Consider the following 24126-nt stretch of genomic DNA (forward strand, 5'->3'; position numbering starts at 1 on the left):
GATGGAAAATGCGCATGGTGGTGGAAGTGGTGGTGCCGGCCGTGAGGCACCAGCAGTGGGCCATGCTGCCACCCATGCCACTGCCTCAGCTGATCTACAACAAAGGCCACCAATCCCCCCCCCACCCACCACACCAGCCTCTACAACCACAACCTCCACAACCACAACCACCTGCCAATGTCCAGTACCCATCAGCAGACTGCACCTGGGATTGGCAGGAAGCTGTCAATTTTGTTCCAAATCCCCACAAGTTTGATGAAAGCCAAAGTGGAATACGGCCATGTTGTACACTGGGAACAATGCTACTGAACTGGAATGTTTTGAGTTATTCTTTGACGAACCCCTGATGGAAATTATTGTCAGGGAAAGCAACAGATACTATGAGTACACCATGGCAAACACAATACTTTCACCAAGCTCACGGCTACACAAGTGGAAGGAGACAACTGTGGTTGAGATGTATCTTTTCTTTGCCACAATAATGCTTATGCCACATGTGTATAAGTGCAGTGTGAAATCATACTGGTCAACAGACGGCCTGATTGCAACCCCAGGTTTCAGTGATATAATGGGAGTGAATCGATTTGTGCTACTATTACGTATGCTTCACTTCTCAGACAAAACCAGGCCTGACAGAAACGACAGGTTATATAAGATTAGGAATGTGTTTGTGTATTTGAAAGAGAAATTCAATATGCATTTTTATCCCTTCAGGAAGCTTGTAATTGACGAGTCTTTGATTCTGTTCAAAGGAAGACTCTCTTTCAAGCAGTACATACCAAGCAAGAGGAAACGCTTTGGTATAAAGCTGTTTGTGCTTTGTGATTGTTACAGTGGTCTGGTATTGGATATTATTGTGTACACTGGACGTTATACATTGCAAAATACCAGGAAGTTATTGGGCATCTCTGGTGATGTGGTTAGAACAATGATAGAACCATACCTTGGTAAGGGGCATATATTATATACTGATAACTGGTACACAAGCCCCTCACTCAGTGATTTTTTGCGAGTGAACATGACAGATGTGTGTGGCACAGTGCATGCAAATCGTAAACATATGCCCAGGTTTGATGCTGGCACTCGTAGAGGTGAGGTACAGGCATTTGCTGCCAATGACATCATGGCATTTCGGTGGCATGACAAACGAGATGTCACACTGTTGTCATCAGTTCACCCTAATGAAATGGCCGACACTGGCAGGCAGCATAGAGAAAGCAATGAACCCATTCTAAAACCTGCAGCTGTGATGGACTACACCCTCAATATGCGCTCAGTGGACAAATGTGACATGCAGACTGGGTTTGCCGATTGTGTTCGCAAGAGTTATAAGTGGTACATAAAACTCTTTTTCCATCTTCTGGACATTTCCATGCCCAATGCTTATAATATGTATAAGATGAGGACCAGAAACAAATCACCATATGGCGAATTCTGTTTGTCTGTCATCAGACAAATAGTATTCAAGCAGAAAGGAACAACACCTGCAATAGACCGCCCACTAAATTATCAACAACTACCTTCTCGTCTGAAGCATGGTGATCACTTCCTAGTAAAACTGCCTGCTACTGCTTTCAAGAAAAAGGCTCAGAAGAGGTGTTTTATCTGTGCACATACAAAAAAACGCCCACAACAATGCAGAGACACTTGTTTTATGTGTGAGGAGTGTAAAACACCACTGTGCATGACACCATGTTTCAAAGAGTTCCACAGGCTGCAGAACTTCTAGAAACAATCCCTGTGACTGTATATGTGTATATAAAATATAGAAAAATAGTAATAAACAACATTTCATATCGTTTGTGTGTGTAAACAACAATTATAAACAATATAAGGACAACAGTTGTAGGTAGTAGGTTGGTAGACAGCAACCGCCCAGGGAGGTACTACCGTCCTGCCAAGTGAGTGTAAAACGAAAGCCTGTAATTGTTTTACATGATGGTAGGATTGCTGGTGTCTTTTGTCTGTCTCATAAATATGCAAGATTACAGGTAAGTCTTGCTACTTCTACTTACACTTAGGTCACACTAAACATACATGTACAAGCATATATATACACACCCCTCTGGGTTTTCTTCTATTTTCTTTCTAATTCTTGTTCTTGTTTATTTCCTCTTATCTCCATGGGGAAGTGGAACAGAATTCTTCCTCTGTAAGCCATGCGTGTCGTAAGAGGCGACTAAAATGCCGGGAGCAAGGGGCTAGTAACCCCTTCTCCTGTATATATTACTAAATTTAAAAGGAGAAACTTCAGTTTTTTCTTTTGGGCCACCCCACCTCAGTGGGATACGGCTGGTACGTTGAAAGAAGAAAGAAGAAGAAGGACAACAGTGTTTGTGCAGTTATTGTGTAGTAAATAAAGAGAAAAACTTATAAAATAGTGCTAATATTGGTCTTACAGGCCATAAAAGTTACGTGGAAAAAAAAATAAAAAAAAATAATAGAAAATAGTACCTAAAAAACAAAATAAAATAATACCGGTTGACGGCAGTCGGCGATGTTACCATATACAGGGCTACAGGGGATGTCCTGAGTATGGGTCAGGTAGGTGATCTTGGTTGCCAATGTGACATTTTTCACAGCATAGTTCTAGCTGCCCAGACAACTTTTGTTCCGAGTAGGGAAATTAGATCTAACAAAAATGATCCCAAATGGATGAACAATAGATTAAAACATCTCATTGGTCAAAAGAGAGGCATATATAGGCATATCAAAAGAGGGAATGGGCAGTTAAGAAATCAATATATTCAATTAAAGAGAGAAATAAAGAAAGGAATAAGAAAAGCAAAAAGGGATTATGACGCTAAGGTGGCAAGGGATTCAAAGACTAACCCAAAAGGGTTCTTTCAGGTACACAGAAGTAAGATTAGGGACAAGATTGGCCAACTTAAGAGTAACTCTGGTCAGATCACTGACAGTGATAAGGATGTGTGTGAAATTCTCAATACCTACTTCCTCTCAGTTTTCACCCAGGAAAATACTAGCAATATTCCTGAAATAATAGATTATGTGGAACAGGATAATAAACTATGTACGATTGTGGTAACTAGTGACATGGTCCTCAGACAAATAGAGAAACTAAAACCTAACAAATCCCCAGGTCCTGATGAACTGTTTGCAAGGGTGTTAAAGGAATGTAAAGAGGAACTTAGCATACCTTCGGCTAATCTTTTTAACATATCACTACAAACTGGCATAGTGCCTGATAAGTGGAAAATGGCAAATGTAATACTTATTTACAAGGCAGGTGACAGGTCCTTGGCTTCGAACTATAGACCAATAAGCCTTACCTCCACAGTGGGAAAATTTATGGAATCAATAATTGCCGAAGCAATTCGTAGCCATCTTGATAGGCACAGATTGATTAATGAATTTCAACATGGTTTTGCAAAGGGGCATTCCTGTCTTACGAATTTACTAACTTTTTTCACTAAGGTGTTTGAGGAGGTAGATCATGGTATTGAATATGATATTGTGTACATGGACTTCAGTAAGGCTTTCGATAGAGTTTCACATCAGAGGTTATTGAGGAAACTTGAGGCACACGGAATAGGAGGAGAAATTTTTTCCTGGGTAGAGGCATGGTTGACAAATAGGCAACAGAGAGTTTGCATAAATGAGGAGAAATCAGAATGGGGCACATCACAAGCAGTGATCCTCAGGGGTCAGTGTTGGGCCCGTTGTTGTTCACAATTTACATGAACGACATAGATGAGGGAATAAATAGCGACATATGCAAATTTGCTAATGACACCAAAATAGGCCATCCAATTCATTCTAATGAGGACACTAGAGCACTCCAGGATGATTTGAATAGACTGATGCAATGGTCAGAGAAGTGGCAGATGCAGTTCAATATTGACAAATGCAAAGTTCTAAATATTGGACAGTTAAATAACCATGCCACATATAAACTAAATAATGTAGATCATAATACTACTGATTGCAAAAAGGATTTAGGAGTTCTGGTTAGCAATAATTTAAAACCAAGACAACAGTGCATTAGTGTTTGCAATAAAGCTAACAGAATTCTTGGCTTCAAATCTAGAAGTATAAATAATAGAAGTCCTCAGGTTGTTCTTCAACTCTATACATCCTTGTTTAGGCCTCATTTAGACTATGCTGCTCAGTTCTGGTCACCGTATTACAGAATGGATATAAATGCTCTGGAAAACATACAGAGGAGGATGACAAATATGATCCCATGTATCAGAAATCTTCCATATGAGGACAGACTAAGGGCCCTGAATCAGCACTCTCTCGAAAGGCGTAGAATTAGGGGGGATATAATCGAGGTGTATAAATGGAAAACATGAATAAACAAAAGGGATGTAAACAGCGTGCTGAAAATTTCCAGTCAAGACAGGACTCGCAGCAATGGTTTCAAGTTGGAAAAATTCAGATTCAGGAAGGATATAGGAAAGCACTGGTTTGGTAATAGAGTTGCGGATGAGTGAAACAAACTCCTGAGTACAGTTATTGAGGCTAAAACGTTGTGTAGTTTTAAAAATAGGTTAGATAAATACATGAGTGGGTGTGGGTGGGTGTGAGTTGGACCTGACTAGCTTGTGTTGCTGGGTCTGGTGCCATGCTCCATCCTTGTGTGAAGGTGACCAGACTGGGTGGGTCATTGGGCTAATCTGGGGGGGAGTCATTGGGCTAATCTGGGGGGGGGGTCATTGGGCTAATCCAGGGGGGGGGGTCATTGGGCTAATCCACGGGGGGGGACATGGACCTGCTCTGCATGGGTCAGTAGGCCTGTTGCAGTGTTCCTTCTTTCTTATGTTCTTATGTTTTATGTCAACTTCACGCCTCCATATCTTGGTAAGTATTGATGGTAAAAATGTTTTGTTTAGCCTATAATGTTTAGAAAAAAAAAACTATCTTTTCATAAGAAAAAAATATTTTTATTTTTTGAAATTTGGGCAACCCTGAGAACAAGTATCTGAGAGGGCCTGGGGACCCTGAAAGGGTTAAGAAACCTATAACAGTTGGCGCAGTCTACAGACTACCACACTCAAATACACTTTTAGCAGTAACCCTAGAAACATGATAATTGAGTCAGAGTTGAATAAACACCATCTGATACTAGCAGGAGACTTCAACAGCAACTGACCCTCCAGTAGCTGATTTCACAAATGCAATGAAGAACAGCTTGTTGCTACCCTTTATAACAAAGCCAACAAGATTCTCTGAGACAAGTGCCTTGTTACTTGACCATATCTGGTGCAACATGATATCCCCACTACAAGCAGGTATAACCACAGACAACACCACAGACCACTACCCTACCTTACTCATAACCAACTTATCTAAACTGTCTAAAACTAGCTCTAGGTGCCACTGATTGGCAGAGAGAGCTGGATGATAGTAATAACATCAATAAAAATATCAAATTTTTTTTACATAAAACCCTAAACCTCTATAACAAACACTGCCCAATCAAAACGAAACAGATCTCAGAAAAGAGGCTAAACAGTCCATGGTTAACAAAAAGTATCATCAAATCTATTAATAAAAAACACCAAACTGAAAAATAGTTCAGATTAGGCTTAATTACTAAAGAATTCACTAAAAGATGCACAACAATACTCACAAAACTAATACGTAAATAAAAGAAAATGTATTATGAAAACAGATTTAGTGAAATGAAAGGTGACATGAAAAGTACCTGGCAAACCCTCTCCAAAATTTTGGGCTCAAGGAAAGCGACTAGAAATAGAGAGACAGACTTAACTAAACCAGATGAGCCTCACATGCAACCTATAGACATGGCCAACAAATTTAATGTCTTCTTCTCCACTATAGGATCAAAGCTAGTGAGCCAAATTCCTAGCTCAAATACCCAGCCGAGCGAGTACCTCACTGGCAACTAACCAAATACAGTGGACCCCCGCTTAACGATCACCTCCAAATGCGACCAATTATGTAAGTGTATTTATGTAAGTGCGTTTGTACATGTATGTTTGGGGGTCTGAAATGGACTAATCTACTTCACAATATTCCTTATGGGAAAAAATTCGGTCAGTACTGGCACCTGAACATACTACTGGAATGAAAAAAGTTCGCTAACCGGGGGTCCACTGTACTTTATTTCTAGCTTCAACTAATCCCACTGAAGTCTCACTCATCATTAAATCATTAAAGAACAAACCAGGTGATCTAGATAATTTGCTGCCATTCATATATAAAAAAACTGCACCAGAACTGTCGCCCATTATTGCAACAATGTTTAACAAATCTATAGCATCCTCAACCTTCCTATCTATCCTCAAGACAGCAAGGGTCACCCCAATCCACAAAGGTGGAGATCCAACTGATTTGAACAATTACAGACCCATATCAAACTTGCCCTTACTCTCCAAGATATTTGAAAAAATAATACACAAGCAACTTTACTCCTACCTTACATCCTTAGACCAAAAAAAAGTACAAATGATGCTATTATACAAATGCTTGACCTAATATACACAGCAGTCGATAAAAATGAATATCTTCTGGGGCTCTTTATCAACCTAAGAAAAGCGTTTGACACAGCTGACCACAATCTTGTGCACCTCAAGCTGAATCATTATGGCATAAGAGGACATTCTCTTGACTACCTAAAATCCTATCTTAACGACAGACACCAGTACATATATGCAAATGGAGTCAACTCTGCTATCCAACCTGTAGGTGTAGGAGTACCCCAGGGTAGTGTCCTAGGGCTGCTCCTCTTTCTCATCTACATCAATGATCTCCCCAATGCATCCGAACTCCTTAAACCAGTTCTATTCGCAGATGACACTACACATGTCTACTCCCATTCAGACCCAGCTGTGCTTGGAAACACTGTAAACAATGAACTGCTAAAGATATATGCTTGGATGATGACCAACAAAGTCACTCTCAACATAGATAAAACATACTTCATGCTGTTTGGCAACAGAGCTTCAAATATTCAACTCAACATACTGTTAATTAAATGGTTCCTCTGTATCAAGACACACGGAGGGCAAATTTCTAGGTCTTCTCCTTGACTGTAATCTTGAATTTCAGTCCCATACCCATCACATAGCCAAGAAAATTTCCAAATCAGTAGGAATCCTTTCCAAGATACAATACCACAAACGACTCTCCTTACCCTGTACCACTATCTAATATTTCCTTACCTCACCTATGGTATTTTTGCCCAGGGCTCAACCACTGCCAACCACCTTAGACCCTTAATAATTCAACAAAAAGCTGTTGTGTGGGTGATAACCAGCTCCTGTGCTAGACAGCACACCCCACCACTTTTCAAAATACTACTCAACTTGCTAAATATACAAAACATACACTCGTATTATTGTGCCTACTACATATACAGAACTTTAAACTCCATGTAAACCCTTCCCTAAAACTACTCCTTGACAGTTATAACAGAATGCACAGCCACAATACAAGGCATAAGGAACTTTTCAACATCCCTCGAGTCAGTCTCTCACTATACAAGAACGCTATGCACATAAGGCCTGAAGATCTGGAACTCGCTACCAGAACAGGTCAAGGATCCCTAGACAGCTTATAAATTTAGGACTTTGCTAAAAAATCATCTTATCTCACAATATTAACCAAATCAACCAAACATCTGCTAACTAGTTTTAACATGTGACCTCCTGGCTCTTAATTCTGCCATTCCATAAAATATTACCACCTGCACCATTACTTGTAAGTTAGATTTTGTACTAAGTTTACATAAGATTTATTAACCCTTTCAGGGTTTCGGCCGTACTAGTACAGCTTACGCCCCAGGGTTTTTGACGTACTAGTATGCCTAAATTCTAGCTCCCTCAAATCTATTGAGAGAAAGCTGGTAGGCCTACTTATGAAAGAATGGGTCTATGTGGTCAGTGTGCACAGTATAAAAAAAATCCTGCGGCACAGTGCATAATGAGAAAAAAAACTTTGACCATGTTTTTGGATTAAAACAGCGACTTTGCACTGTATTTTCGTATGGTATTTATTGTTGTATTCTAGTTTTCCTGGTCTCATTTTATAGAATGGAAGACATATTACAGAAATTGAAATGATTCTGACTGGTTTTACAATGAAAAGTAGCTTGAAATTGAGCTCAAATTAGCAGAAATGTTCAATTTTTACCAAAGTTCAAAAGTAAACTAATCATGCCAAGCGTCCAATACACGTCAACTGGTGAGTCTACTAATCTTTTACAAGTGCGCTGATATTATTTATACCATTTCTACACTAATGCATTAGTCTGCGTAACAGTACATCTATTTTTAGCGAGAATAAAAATTCAAAGTGGAAAGCCAAAGAAATATAAGAGGGGCCTGGGGATGTTACTAACGAACAGAGAACTTGTTATTTTAGTGCCAGGAATGTCTTTCTTGTTTATTCTGGACCCTATTCGGAAATTGGCATCTTTTGAAATTTGTGTGAAATTGGCGAAATTCTGACCATTTTATTGGAAAGTTGAATTCGGTAAATGGGTGGTTTCTTGTACTCATTCGATAGAAAAAATGGAGTTCTAGCAAAATAGTTATGATTTTTGTCGACTAGTACACTGGAATTGGCCGAAAATAGGGCTCAAAGTGGGCAAAATCGCCGATGCGTAAACATCGTCGAGACTGCTAATTTCGCGAGAGCATAATTCTGTAAGTTTTCCATCAAATTTCATACTTTTGGTGTCATTATGAGCAGGAAAAGATTCTCTATCTTTTCATCAGAAAAAATATTTTTTTTTTTAAATTTGGCAATCCTGAGAACAAGTCTCGGAGAGGGCCTGGGTACCCTGAAAGGGTTAAGCTCAAATAAAATGCTTGGAGTTAAAAGATAAAGAATCACACATAAAGTGGGAGTTGTCACAGTTGCTATTTGCTGATGACACTGTGCTCTTGGGAGATTCTGAAGAGAAATTGCAAAGATTGATGGATGAATTTGGTAGGGTGTGCAAAAGAAGAAAATTAAAAGTGAATACAGGAAAGAGTAAGGTTATGAGGATAACAAAAAGATTAGGTGATGAAAGATTGGATATCAGATTGGAGGGAGAGAGTATGGAGAAGGTGAATGAATTCAGATATTTGGGAGTGGATGTGTCAGCAGATGGGTCTATGAAAGATGAGGTGAATCATAGAATTGATGAGGGGAAAAGGGTGAGTGGTGCACTTAGGAGTCTGTGGAGACAAAGAACTTTGTCCTTGAAGGCAAAGAGAAGAATGTATGAGAGTATAGTTTTACCAACGCTCTTATATGGGTGTGAAGCATGGGTGATGAATGTTGCAGCGAGAAGAAGGCTGGAGGCAGTGGAGATGTCATATCTGAGGGCAATGTGTGGTGTGAATATAATGCAGAGAATTCATAGTTTGGAAGTTAGGAGGAGGTGCGGGATTACAAAAACTGTTGTCCAGAGGGCTGAGGAAGGGTTGTTGAGGTGGTTCGGACATGTAGAGAGAATGGAGCGAAACAGAGTGACTTCAAGAGTGTATCAGTCTGTAGTGGAAGGAAGGCGGGGTAGGGGTCGGCCTAGGAAAGGTTGGAGGGAGGGGGTAAAGGAGGTTTTGTGTGCGAGAGGCTTGGACTTCCAGCAGGCATGCGTGAGCGTGTTTGATAGGAGTGAATGGAGACAAATGGTTTTTAATACTTGACGTGCTGTTGGAGTGTGAGCAAAGTAACATTTATGAAGGGGTTCAGGGAAACAGGCAGGCCGGACTTGAGTCCTGGAGATGGGAAGTACAGTGCCTGCACTATGAAGGAGGGGTGTTAATGTTGCAGTTTAAAAACTGTAGTGTAAAGCACCCTTCTGGCAAGACAGTGATGGAGTGAATGATGGTGAAAGTTTTTCTTTTTCGGGCCACCCTGCCTTGGTGGGAATCGGCCAGTGTTGTAATAATAATAAAAAAAAAAATAATAAAGATTGTAAAACAGCTAACCACTATTCCATGTTTAGTTTTAAGTATAATTACTATGTACTATTATCTTAACTAGTTTTAATTAGTTACTATGTATTAGGATTAGTTTGCCCGAAATGCCTTAGCATGATAGTGGCTATCTTTGTACTTAGCAAATCAAAATTGTAATTACACATTGTAACCTTTACAAAGAAAAAACTTTATTTATTTATTTATCAAATCAAAGTTTATTCTCTATAAGGATTACATTGCAGGGTTTACAGATTTTGGTTATTGTGTGGTTTACATGTAGTACAATACTAATTACAGAGGGGGGCCACTAAAACACCTAGCATGGCTAGGCATTTTGGGCAAACTTAGAATAATTCTTAACCCTAAATTATAACAAATTGTGGAGTAAGTTGACTAAATGCTAAGTGACTAAATAATTTACTAAGTGACAAACACTATTTTGTGAGTTTAGGAATGTGAATGCTTTTGTTTTGGCACAATACATAGTTTCTATATTGGAGTATCAGAGGCAAACTTATGACTAGTTAGGAATCATTATTTTAAGATTAGGATACATATTTCTGTGCTTATAGTCAAATGGGTGAGTGAGTGAGTGTAAATGTGGACCACCAGGTGGCTTTTATGTAGTTAGCTGATGGGGTGTATCAGGGAGATAAGATGTTTTCTAACAGGAGTTTTGAAGGTGAAGAATGTGTCTGCAGTTCTAGAGTTCTCAGGTAGGGTGTTCCAGATTTTAGGGCCTTTGACATACATTGAGTTTTTGTAAAGGTTTAGTCGGACACGGGGAATGTCGTAGAGATGTTTGTGTCTGGTGTTATGCCTGTGGGTCCTGTCACAACTATCAAGAAAGCATTTTAGGTCAAGGTTAATATTGGAATTTAAGGTTCTGTATATGTAGATTGCACAGTAGTAAGTGTGGATGTATTGAATAGGGAGTAAATTTAGATCTATGAAGAGTGGGGGGGTGTGTTGCCAGGGATGGGAATTAGTGATTATTCTTATTGCAGCTTTTTGTTGAGCTATTATTGGCTTTAGGTGTATTGCTGCAGTTGATCCCCAAGCACAAATAACATAGGTGAGGTATGGATAAATGAGTGAATGGTATAGTGTGAGAAGGGCATTTTGCGGCATGTAGTATCATATCTTGGAGAGGATCCCAACTGTTTTAGATATTTTTTTTTGATATGTGTTGGATATGGGTGCTGAAATTCAGGTTGTTGTCGAGGTATAGGCCTAGGAATTTGCCCTCATTATGTCTGGTATTTAGAGTGCTGTCGATCTTAATGTTAAGTTGCACAACACCTGCCCTGCTACCAAACATAATATACATAGTAGGTTTTGTAAGTGCTAAGTGTAAGTTTATTGGCTGTCATCCAAGTTGATATTTTGAGCAGCTCCTCATTAACAAAAGTGTTGAGGGTGGCAAGATGAGGGTGAGAGATAACATAAATCGTGTTGTCAGCAAAGAGAATGGGTTTCAGGTGTTGGGATACGTTTGGAAGATCATTGATGTAAATGAGGAAGAGCAGGGGTTCAAGGACACTTCCCTGTGGAACTCCAGTATCAAGTGGCCATGTTGATGATGCTCTGTCTTTAACTCTTAAATGGTCCAAATGTATATATACGTTTTTTCAACATCTGAAAGTATGTAAAAAAATGTAGATCTTTTTTTTTTGTTTTACATTTGAAAACATGTAAAAAAAACTTTTATCTACATTTTTTTTGTTACATTTGAAAATATGTAAAAAAAAAGTAGATCTACTTTTGTAGCACTACGAATTTGAACGCCGATTTGTTTGGACCGTTTAAGGGTTAATGGTGACATACTGATACCTATTAGTAAGATAGGATTTGAAATATGCAAGCGCATGGCCTCTTATACCATAATGGTTAAGTTTGTGGAGTAGGATGCCGTGGTCTACTGTGTCAAAAGCTTTTCTTAGGTCAATAAAAATTCCTAGCGGATATTCCTTATTTTCCAATGCTGTGTAAAGCAGGTCTAGCATTTTTACAATTGCATCATTAGTGCTTTTATTTTTCCTGAATCCAAATTGGCAGGGGTTGAGTATGTTTTGTGCCGTTATAAATGAATACAGTCTCCTGTGCACGAGTTTCTCAAAGATTTTGGATAGCAATGGTAAGTTTGATATTGGCCTATAGTTGTTTACATCTGTAGGGTCACCACCTTTATGTATTGGTGTAACCCTTGCTGTCTTGAGTAGCTTCGGGAAGGTGCTAGTTTCTAGTGACTTGTTAAAAAGTAATGAAATAGCATGCAAAAAAACATGGGCCACTTGCTTGTTCAATAATGGTGGGACATGAGACAGGTTCCCTTAGTTATTTTTAAGTGACTTTATAATCTCAGTGACTTCGGTGGGTTCAGTTGGAACAAGATAGAAGGAATTTGGGAAATTCCTATCTAGATAGTCCCTGGCATGGGCATTGGTACGTGGGATTTTACTGGCAAGATTAGATCCTATGGTTGAGAAGAAGTCGTTTATCTTGTTAGCTTTTCAGTGGGATGCAGTGGTGTTTCATTAGGTTTAATTAGGACAATATTCTTGTTTTTTTTTCAGTTTATGGGTGCCCAGAATCTGAGAGAGTGTTTTCCAGGTCTTTTTTATGTCTCCTCTTGTGTCAGTGAATCTGCTGGAGTAGTACAGCTATTTGGCTTTCTTTACTACTTTGGTGAGAACTGGTGAATAGTGTTTAAATAAAGTTGGGTGATAAAGTCTACAATAGAATAGGGCAATAATAAAAAAGTATATAATAAAACTGGGTGATAAACCTTACAGATAAAAAGGGCAATAATAAAAAGTTTAAAATAGATTGGGCAATAAAGTATTGGTATAACTGGGCAAGTATAAGAGTGGGTAATTAACTCAAGACTAGAATAGTGCAATAATAAGATGAAAAGTTTACAATAAAGTTGTGCACTAAAATATAACATAAAAATGGGCAATAATAAAAAGTTTACAATAGGTTTGGTCAATATAGTTTAAAGTAAAATTGGGCAATAATAGAGATTTTAAAATAAAATTGGGCGATAGAGTATTTTTTAAAGCGAGGTAGAGTAACTGAGGACAAGCTATCGTTAGTTTCAATTAAAATAAGATAGAACAATGAAGTGGTAAGAAGTAAAATAGGAGAGAGATTCTGTAGATATTAAACACAATTAAGACTATGAGGTAGAATGGTCTTTAAATACAACAGTGAGATTCAAAAGTAGTTGGGGTATTGGAGATTATTTGAGGGGGAACAAAATTTATGGCATTATAACACTAATGGTGGACAGTGGGTATTATCTGCACCTTACTCTGATTCTGTTAATCCAGCCTCACTTAGGAATGTTTTAAGGTCATGTTGTGTAGAGGTGAAGTATCTCTTCCCAGTGGGCTGTTTCCTAACTGCAATTTTTCCATCCCTCACAAAGCACTGGTGGATTTTTTGTGCATAGCGTAATTTTCTTAGCCGATAAAGGAGGTTTTGTCTTGTTTTGGTAAGGCATCATTGACGTAAACATCAGTTTTCATAGAAACGGATGTTTTAAGTAGGTTGTTTCTTTGTAGGCTAGTTTGGAATTTTAACAGCACTGTTTTTTACCCGCTTGGTAGCCCATCAGTTTGCAATCTTTTAGGTCATCACTACGTATGTTAAGGCGAAGGTGGTCCTTGATAAGCTGTAGGATGGTCTCCATGCAGGTTTCTTGGGTGACTGTGGGTGGGAGATGTTTGCTGTTAACTACAACAGCGTCAGATAGTTGTTGTTGGTCATTATGGTCTTGGAAGTTGGTGATGACATTGGCAAGTTGTTGGCCCACTCTTGATCTTTCCTCTATAATGTTGGTAGTAAGTAGGGTGACTTGGTCTTTTAGAGTGTTGATGGTGTCTAGGGACTGGGTGTGGGTGTTGCTTTGTTGTTCCAGAGTGTCTAGTTTATGTTCTAGAGCAGTGATCTTACTGAGGTACTGTGCATTGGAAGCTTTTAGTTCCTGCATTTCCTGGGTTAGTTTGGTGATTGTGTGGTTCTGAATCGTAAGGAGTTTAGCTATTTCTGGGTCGGTAATCTAACATCAAATCCAAGGAAGGAGTTATCTTGGAGTGTGGTGGCGGCCATGTTTGTTGTTGTCTGTCGTGTGTTGTGGTGGTGCCGGTGGGTGATGAGGGTTGTGTCCTGGCTGCCAGAATGAGAAGTTTTCCTCGTAATATTACTGGTCTCACCTTTGATGTTAGGGGTCCTTATTTGGTTACTGGATCTTCTTTTAATGCTCTGACCCTTGTCCATCGACTGCGGCTTCGGATGAATAGTAGGCGATGGGTGATGGGTGAATGTTGTGGTGCATCACTTCAGTGGCAGCGGGGCAGGAGGTGGTAATACGAGTCCTATTAGTTGGTAATTTGTGTACTTTTGGGTGATTTCTGCAGTTGATTTATATCATTCTGGGTATCCGCACATGTTAGTGTTATGTGGGTCTTGATTAGGCCATCACAGGGCTGCTGGGAACCTCAGTACAAGTAAAAATAGAGGACAATGTTCCTGTTGCCGCTGCCGCTTGGGGGCATGTGTATGCGTCCGGGACAAACAACTATTTGCGAGTCGAACGACGATTTGAGTGTCAGTGTTTTGACGAAAAAAGTTACGATTTTCGAAAATTACGACTTTCGATGCTAACAAAAAACGAGGGATCACTGTGCTAGCAAAGTAGCTGTGAGTTTGGTAGACTGGAACAATGGAATGAACCAAAAATAGGGCATAAAGTGGTGGAAATTGCTGATGTGTAAATATCGCTGTTGGGTTACGTGTATTCTAACCTAACCACTCTGTAATATGGCATTGGTGGATGAATTTGGTAGGGTGTGCAAAAGAAGAAAATTAAAAGTGAATACAGGAAAGAGTAAGGTTATGAGGATAACAAAAAGATTAGGTGATGAAAGATTGGATATCAGATTGGAGGGAGAGAGTATGGAGGAGGTGAATGAATTCAGATATTTGGGAGTGGACGTGTCAGCGGATGGGTCTATGAAAGATGAGGTGAATCATAGAATTGATGAGGGGAAAAGGGTGAGTGGTGCACTTAGGAGTCTGTGGAGACAAAGAACTTTGTCCTTGAAGGCAAAGAGGGGAATGTATGAGAGAATAGTTTTACCAACGCTCTTATATGGGTGTGAAGCATGGGTGATGAATGTTGCAGCGAGGAGAAGGCTGGAGGCAGTGGAGATGTCATGTCTGAGGGCAATGTGTGGTGTGAATATAATGCAGAGAATTCATAGTTTGGAAGTTAGGAGGAGGTGCGGGATTACAAAAACTGTTGTCCAGAGGGCTGAGGAAGGGTTGTTGAGGTGGTTCGGACATGTAGAGAGAATGGAGCGAAACAGAGTGACTTCAAGAGTGTATCAGTCTGTAGTGGAAGGAAGGCGGGGTAGGGGTCGGCCTAGGAAAGGTTGGAGGGAGGGGGTAAAGGAGGTTTTGTGTGCGAGGGGCTTGGACTTCCAGCAGGCATGCGTGAGCGTGTTTGATAGGAGTGAATGGAGACAAATGGTTTTTAATACTTGACGTGCTGTTGGAGTGTGAGCAAAGTAACATTTATGAAGGGGTTCAGGGAAACCGGCTGGCCGGACTAGAGTCCTGGAGATGGGAAGTACAGTGCCTGCACTCTGAAGGAGGGGTGTTAATGTTGCAGTTTAAAAACTGTAGTGTAAAGCACCCTTCTGGCAAGACAGTGATGGAGTGAATGATGGTGAAAGTTTTTCTTTTTTGGGCCACCCTGCCTTGGTGGGAATCGGCCAGAGTGATAATAATAAAAAGAAATACTAATCCGGCACCCTACAGGTCCCAATGATGCCGGATTAGTGACGGCCAACCTGTAATCTGTTAGCCTTATTGCACACACGTTGGCACCATTGTTTTGGCTTCAGATTTCTACTTACCATGACTCCCAAGTCTTTTTTACATTCTGTATGATCAAGCTCTACATCACCTAGTTTATAACTTCAAGTGTTATTTTTATTCAAAAGGACTAGGACTTGTCCACACTGAACCTCATCTACCACTTCTCAGATCAATCATTCGGCTCATTTTTGTATCATCAGGAAATTTATACGTGTCACCTGCAATTCCTTCATCACATTAACGTAAATAATGGACAACAATGGGCCCAAAACTGATCCTTGTGGAATGCCACTAGTGACTGGTCCCCATTCAGACTTGGCCCAATTAATGGAAACTCTCTGCTTTCTATTGGTAAGCCATACCTCAATCCATATTAGAACTTTACCTCCTGTACCATGAGCTGCTACTTTTCTTATTTCTTTGAGGGCTGGAACCCCCTGCTCTCAAACTTGCTCTTAGGGTTGGGAACAAAAAAAAAAAAAAAAAAAAAAAAAAAAAAAAAAAAAAAAAAAAAAAAAAAAAAAAAAAAAAAAAAAAAAAAAAAAAAAAAAAAAAAAAAAGTGTTATTTTTTCTTATGAAATGGTAGAGAATGTTTTTCCTGGAGGTAATGAAACAAAAAGTACCAAATTTGATGGAAAACTAATGGAATTATGCTTTTTTGAATTTTGCTGTGTCAGCAATATTTCTGCACTGGCAATTTTGCCAAATTTGAGTCAATTTTAGACCAATTACAGTATTCCAGTTGACCAAATTCTTAACCATTTTGCTAGTATGCCTTCCATTCTATTGAGTACAAAAAACTGCCCATTCAGCTATTTCAACTACGATTAGCCAGAGCAGATCCTCAAACACAAATACCATAGGTGAGATAAGGGTAGATAAGGGAGTGGTATAGTGTATGTAAGTAGTGTCATTTGGGGTACATAGTACCGTATCTTGGAAAGGATGCCTACCATTTTGGAGACCTTCTTGGCTGTGTTGGATGTGGATATGGAATTTCAGGTTGCAGTCAAGGTAAACACCTAAAAATTTGCCATCACTATGTCTTGTAATGGGGAAACCATTTATCAATATGTTAAGATGGATATTTAAAGCTCTCTTTCCAAATAGCATGTAGTAGGTTTTGTCTATATTGAGGGCGAGTTTCTTGGTCATCATTCATGTAGATATTTTTAGTGTCTGTTTACCACTACCAAGAAAATACTGTGACATGTCATGCTGGGAACTCCTGCCATAGCTTCCCCAACAATGATACAGGTAAACAAATGATTTTTACTCTGAAAATATCCCCCCTCAGCTTATGGCCAAGAAAATACTAAGTCGTCCAAATTGTGAAGTTGGCACACTTCTGGTAAAACAGTGACTGAATGAATGATGGTGAATGTATTTCTACTTTCATGGGTCACCCTGCCTTAGTGGGAGACAGACGATGTGTGTAAAAAGAAAAAAAATGCTTTGCTTTAAGACAAAAATATTTTTCATGTTTTTGACTACTTGTAATAATAATACAAATGCAGTGAGTGTCTAACTTGCATCCAGCGACTAAGGTTATGTTTGGTCCGGGCGCTGGTGAGATCCTCTGCTGGTATTTCAATATCTCTCAGTCGAGAAACAGCTGCGACAGCATACCTGGAAGATAAGACAATTATCTTTCTCAATATCGAATGAAATGTCTCGTAGCAGAATTTTTTTTTTGTAAAAGTTTCCATTGTTATATTAACTAATTTAATTAACAACAGCATCCTTAAATCCATTAACACAAAGCACCTATATGAAAAACAGTATAGAATGGGCCAATTCTCCACCTTCCCATCAATTCTCAAAATAGCGAGGATAACCCTGATAAACAAAGGAGGAGATCAAACAGACCTGAATAACTATAGACCAATATCTAACTTACCTCTGCTCTCTAAAATCTCTGAAAAATGAATTCATAGGTAGATTGTTTCCTACCGCGTCTCTCAAGACATACTCAACCCCTTTCAGTTTGGATTCAGGACTAATAAAAGTACAAATGATACTATTATACACATGCTAGAACTAATATACACTGCTCTTGAGAAGAAAGAAGTCCCGCTGGGAATCTTCATTGATTTAAGTAAAGCTTTTGATACAGTCAACCATGATTTGCTGCACTTCAAATTAACACACTATGGCACTCCCTTAACTACCTAAAGTCATACCTTAGTAACAGAAGCCAATATTATTTATTATTTTTTTTTATTATCACACCGGCCGATTCCCACCAAGGCAGGGTGGCCCGAAAAAGAAAAACTTTCACCATCATTCACTCCATCACTGTCTTGCCAGAAGGGTGCTTTACACTACAGTTTTTAAACTGCAACATTAACACCCCTCCTTCAGAGTGCAGGCACTGTACTTCCCATCTCCAGGACTCAAGTCCGGCCTGCCGGTTTCCCTGAATCCCTTCATAAATGTTACTTTGCTCACACTCCAACAGCACGTCAAGTATTAAAAACCATTTGTCTCCATTCACTCCTATCAAACACGCTCACGCATGCCTGCTGGAAGTCCAAGCCCCTCGCACACAAAACCTCCTTTACCCCCTCCCTCCAACCCTTCCTAGGCCGACCCCTACCCCGCCTTCCTTCCACTACAGACTGATACACTCTTGAAGTCATTCTGTTTCGCTCCATTCTCTCTACATGTCCGAACCACCTCAACAACCCTTCCTCAGCCCTCTGGACAACAGTTTTGGTAATCCCGCACCTCCTCCTAACTTCCAAACTACGAATTCTCTGCATTATATTCACACCACACATTGCCCTCAGACATGACATCTCCACTGCCTCCAGCCTTCTCCTCGCTGCAACATTCATCACCCACGCTTCACACCCATATAAGAGAGTTGGTAAAACTATACTCTCATACATTCCCCTCTTTGCCTCCAAGGACAAAGTTCTTTGTCTCCACAGACTCCTAAGTGCACCACTCACTCTTTTTCCCTCATCAATTCTATGATTCACCTCATCTTTCATAGACCCATCCGCTGACACGTCCACTCCCAAATATCTGAATACGTTCACCTCCTCCATACTCTCTCCCTCCAATCTGATATTCAATCTTTCATCACCTAATCTTTTTGTTATCCTCATAACCTTACTCTTTCCTGTATTCACCTTTAATTTTCTTCTTTTGCACACCCTACCAAATTCATCCACCAATCTCTGCAACTTCTCTTCAGAATCTCCCAAGAGCACAGTGTCATCAGCAAAGAGCAGCTGTGACAACTCCCACTTTGTGTGTGATTCTTTATCTTTTAACTCCACGCCTCTTGCCAAGACCCTCGCATTTACTTCTCTTACAACCCCATCTATAAATATATTAAACAACCACGGTGACATCACACATCCTTGTCTAAGGCCTACTTTTACTGGGAAAAAATTTCCCTCTTTCCTACATACTCTAACTTGAGCCTCACTATCCTCGTAAAAACTCTTCACTGCTTTCAGTAACCTACCTCCTACACCATACACTTGCAACATCTGCCACATTGCCCCCCTATCCACCCTGTCATACGCCTTTTCCAAATCCATAAATGCCACAAAGACCTCTTTAGCCTTATCTAAATACTGTTCACTTATATGTTTCACTGTAAACACCTGGTCCACACACCCCCTACCTTTCCTAAAGCCTCCTTGTTCATCTGCTATCCTATTCTCCGTCTTACTCTTAATTCTTTCAATTATAACTCTACCATACACTTTACCAGGTACACTCAACAGACTTTTTTTTTTTTTTTTTTTTTTATTATCACACCGGCCGATTCCCACCAAGGCAGGGTGGCCCGAAAAAGAAAAACTTTCACCATCATTCACTCCATCACTGTCTTGCCAGAAGGGTGCTTTACACTACAGTTTTTAAACTGCAACATTAACACCCCTCCTTCAGAGTGCAGGCACTGTACTTCCCATCTCCAGGACTCAAGTCCGGCCTGCCGGTTTCCCTGAATCCCTTCATAAATGTTACTTTGCTCACACTCCAACAGCACGTCAAGTATTAAAAACCATTTGTCTCCATTCACTCCTATCAAACACGCTCACGCATGCCTGCTGGAAGTCCAAGCCCCTCGCACACAAAACCTCCTTTACCCCCTCCCTCCAACCCTTCCTAGGCCGACCCCTACCCCGCCTTCCTTCCACTACAGACTGATACACTCTTGAAGTCATTCTGTTTCGCTCCATTCTCTCTACATGTCCGAACCACCTCAACAACCCTTCCTCAGCCCTCTGGACAACAGTTTTGGTAATCCCGCACCTCCTCCTAACTTCCAAACTACGAATTCTCTGCATTATATTCACACCACACATTGCCCTCAGACATGACATCTCCACTGCCTCCAGCCTTCTCCTCGCTGCAACATTCATCACCCACGCTTCACACCCATATAAGAGCGTTGGTAAAACTATACTCTCATACATTCCCCTCTTTGCCTCCAAGGACAAAGTTCTTTGTCTCCACAGACTCCTAAGTGCACCACTCACTCTTTTTCCCTCATCAATTCTATGATTCACCTCATCTTTCATAGACCCATCTGCTGACACGTCCACTCCCAAATATCTGAATACGTTCACCTCCTCCATACTCTCTCCCTCCAATCTGATATTCAATCTTTCATCACCTAATCTTTTTGTTATCCTCATAACCTTACTCTTTCCTGTATTCACCTTTAATTTTCTTCTTTTGCACACCCTACCAAATTCATCCACCAATCTCTGCAACTTCTCTTCAGAATCTCCCAAGAGCACAGTGTCATCAGCAAAGAGCAGCTGTGACAACTCCCACTTTGTGTGTGATTCTTTATCTTTTAACTCCACGCCTCTTGCCAAGACCCTCGCATTTACTTCTCTTACAACCCCATCTATAAATATATTAAACAACCACGGTGACATCACACATCCCTGTCTAAGGCCTACTTTTACTGGGAAAAAATTTCCCTCTTTCCTACATACTCTAACTTGAGCCTCACTATCCTCGTAAAAACTCTTCACTGCTTTCAGTAACCTACCTCCTACACCATACACTTGCAACATCTGCCACATTGCCCCCCTATCCACCCTGTCATATGCCTTTTCCAAATCCATAAATGCCACAAAGACCTCTTTAGCCTTATCTAAATACTGTTCACTTATATGTTTCACTGTAAACACCTGGTCCACACACCCCCTACCTTTCCTAAAGCCTCCTTGTTCATCTGCTATCCTATTCTCCGTCTTACTCTTAATTCTTTCAATTATAACTCTACCATACACTTTACCAGGTACACTCAACAGACTTATCCCCCTATAATTTTTGCACTCTCTTTTATCCCCTTTGCCTTTATACAAAGGAACTATGCATGCTCTCTGCCAATCCCTAGGTACCTTACCTTCTTCCATACATTTATTAAATAATTGCACCAACCACTCCAAAACTATATCCCCACCTGCTTTTAACATTTCTATCTTTATCCCATCAATCCCGGCTGCCTTACCCCCTTTCATTTTACCTACTGCCTCACGAACTTCCCCCACACTCACAACTGGCTCTTCCTCACTCCTACAAGATGTTATTCCTCCTTGCCCTATACACGAAATCACAGCTTCCCTATCTTCATCAACATTTAACAATTCCTCAAAATATTCCTTCCATCTTCCCAATACCTCTAACTCTCCATTTAATAACTCTCCTCTCCTATTTTTAACTGACAAATCCATTTGTTCTCTAGGCTTTCTTAACTTGTTAATCTCACTCCAAAACTTTTTCTTATTTTCAACAAAATTTGTTGATAACATCTCACCCACTCTCTCATTTGCTCTCTTTTTACATTGCTTCACCACTCTCTTAACTTCTCTCTTTTTCTCCATATACATATATCCCCCTATAATTTTTGCACTCTCTTTTATCCCCTTTGCCTTTATACAAAGGAACTATGCATGCTCTCTGCCAATCCCTAGGTACCTTACCCTCTTCCATACATTTATTAAATAATTGCACCAACCACTCCAAAACTATATCCCCACCTGCTTTTAACATTTCTATCTTTATCCCATCAATCCCGGCTGCCTTACCCCCTTTCATTTTACCTACTGCCTCACGAACTTCCCCCACACTCACAACTGGCTCTTCCTCACTCCTACAAGATGTTATTCCTCCTTGCCCTATACACGAAATCACAGCTTCCCTATCTTCATCAACATTTAACAATTCCTCAAAATATTCCTTCCATCTTCCCAATACCTCTAACTCTCCATTTAATAACTCTCCTCTCCTATTTTTAACTGACAAATCCATTTGTTCTCTAGGCTTTCTTAACTTGTTAATCTCACTCCAAAACTTTTTCTTATTTTCAACAAAATTTGTTGATAACATCTCACCCACTCTCTCATTTGCTCTCTTTTTACATTGCTTCACCACTCTCTTAACTTCTCTCTTTTTCTCCATATACTCTTCCCTCCTTGCATCACTTCTACTTTGTAAAAACTTCTCATATGCTAACTTTTTCTCCCTTACTACTCTCTTTACATCATCATTCCACCAATCACTCCTCTTCCCTCCTGCACCCACTTTCCTGTAACCACAAACTTCTGCTGAACACTCTAACACTACATTTTTAAACCTACCCCATACCTCTTCGACCCCATTGCCTATGCTCTCATTAGCCCATCTATCCTCCAATAGCTGTTTATATCTTACCCTAACTGCCTCCTCTTTTAGTTTATAAACCTTCACCTCTCTCTTCCCTGATGCTTCTATTCTCCTTGTATCCCATCTACCTTTTACTCTCAGTGTAGCTACAACTAGAAAGTGATCTGATATATCTGTGGCCCCTCTATAAACATGTACATCCTGAAGTCTACTCAACAGTCTTTTATCTACCAATACATAATCCAACAAACTACTGTCATTTCGCCCTACATCATATCGTGTATACTTATTTATCCTCTTTTTCTTAAAATATGTATTACCTATAACTAAACCCCTTTCTATACAAAGTTCAATCAAAGGGCTCCCATTATCATTTACACCTGGCACCCCAAACTTACCTACCACACCCTCTCTAAAAGTTTCTCCTACTTTAGCATTCAAGTCCCCTACCACAATTACTCTCTCACTTGGTTCAAAGGCTCCTATACATTCACTTAACATCTCCCAAAATCTCTCTCTCTCCTCTGCATTCCTCTCTTCTCCAGGTGCATACACGCTTATTATGACCCACTTCTCACATCCAACCTTTACTTTAATCCACATAATTCTTGAATTTACACATTCATATTCTCTTTTCTCCTTCCATAACTGATCATTTAACATTACTGCTACCCCTTCCTTTGCTCTAACTCTCTCAGATACTCCAGATTTAATCCCATTTATTTCCCCCCACTGAAACTCTCCTACCCCCTTCAGCTTTGTTTCGCTTAGGGCCAGGACATCCAACTTCTTTTCATTCATAACATCAGCAATCATCTGTTTCTTGTCATCCGCACTACATCCACGCACATTTAAGCAACCCAGTTTTATAAAGTTTTTCTTCTTCTCTTTTTTAGTAATTGTATACAGGAGAAGGGGTTACTAGCCCATTGCTCCCGGCATTTTAGTCGCCTCATACGACACGCATGGCTTACGGAGGAAAGATTCTTTTCCACTTCCCCATGGACAATAGAAGAAATAAAAAAGAACAAGAGCTATTTAGAAAAAGGAGAAAAGCCTAGATGTATGTATATATATATATGCATGTGCGTGTCTGTGAAGTGTGACCAAAGTGTAAGTAGGAGTAGCAAGATATCCCTGTTATCTTAGCGTGTTTATGAGACAGAAAAAGAAACCAGCAATCCTACCATCATGCAAAACAATTACAGGTTTTTGTTTCACAGTCATCTGGCAGGACGGTAGTACTTCCCTGGGTGGTTGCTGTCTACCAACCTACTACCTCTACACAAATAGAGCTAACTCTTCCACACAACCAATTACAGTTGGGGGTCCCACAAGGAAGTGTTCTTGGCCACTCTCCTCTTTCTCATTTACATCAATGACCTACCAAATGCATCACAACTACTCAAACCCATATTATTTAGATACCCATAATATTTAGATACCCAAAGTTCATACAGGTATCAGGTATTAACCCTTTGAGGGTCGACAGGCCCTCTCCGAGACTTGTTCTCAGGGTCGGTCAAATTTAAAAAAAAAAAAAAAAAAAATTCTTATGAAAAGACAGAGAATCTTTTCCCGATCATAATGACACCAAAAGTATGAAATTTAATGGAAAACTTATGGAATCATGCTCTTGCGAAGTTAGCGGTCTCGGCGATGTTTACGCATCGGCGATTTTGCCCA

At 39.9% G+C, this 24126-nt stretch overlaps 1 protein-coding gene across 1 annotated transcript in view; it reads right to left on the minus strand.

Annotated features, from left to right (window-relative positions):
• Nucleotides 1–24126, minus strand: part of LOC128701484 (methyltransferase-like protein 25B) — a gene marked incomplete at its 5' end in the record, with an annotated part of 360140 nt that overhangs the window by 280438 nt on the left and 55576 nt on the right. The window contains 1 exon segment of the mRNA XM_070101757.1: nucleotides 17322–17421. Within this exon segment, the coding sequence (XP_069957858.1) occupies nucleotides 17322–17421 (100 nt within the window).

Source organism: Cherax quadricarinatus, chromosome 78, assembly GCF_038502225.1.
Source record: "Cherax quadricarinatus isolate ZL_2023a chromosome 78, ASM3850222v1, whole genome shotgun sequence".
Taxonomy (NCBI): domain Eukaryota; kingdom Metazoa; phylum Arthropoda; class Malacostraca; order Decapoda; family Parastacidae; genus Cherax; species Cherax quadricarinatus.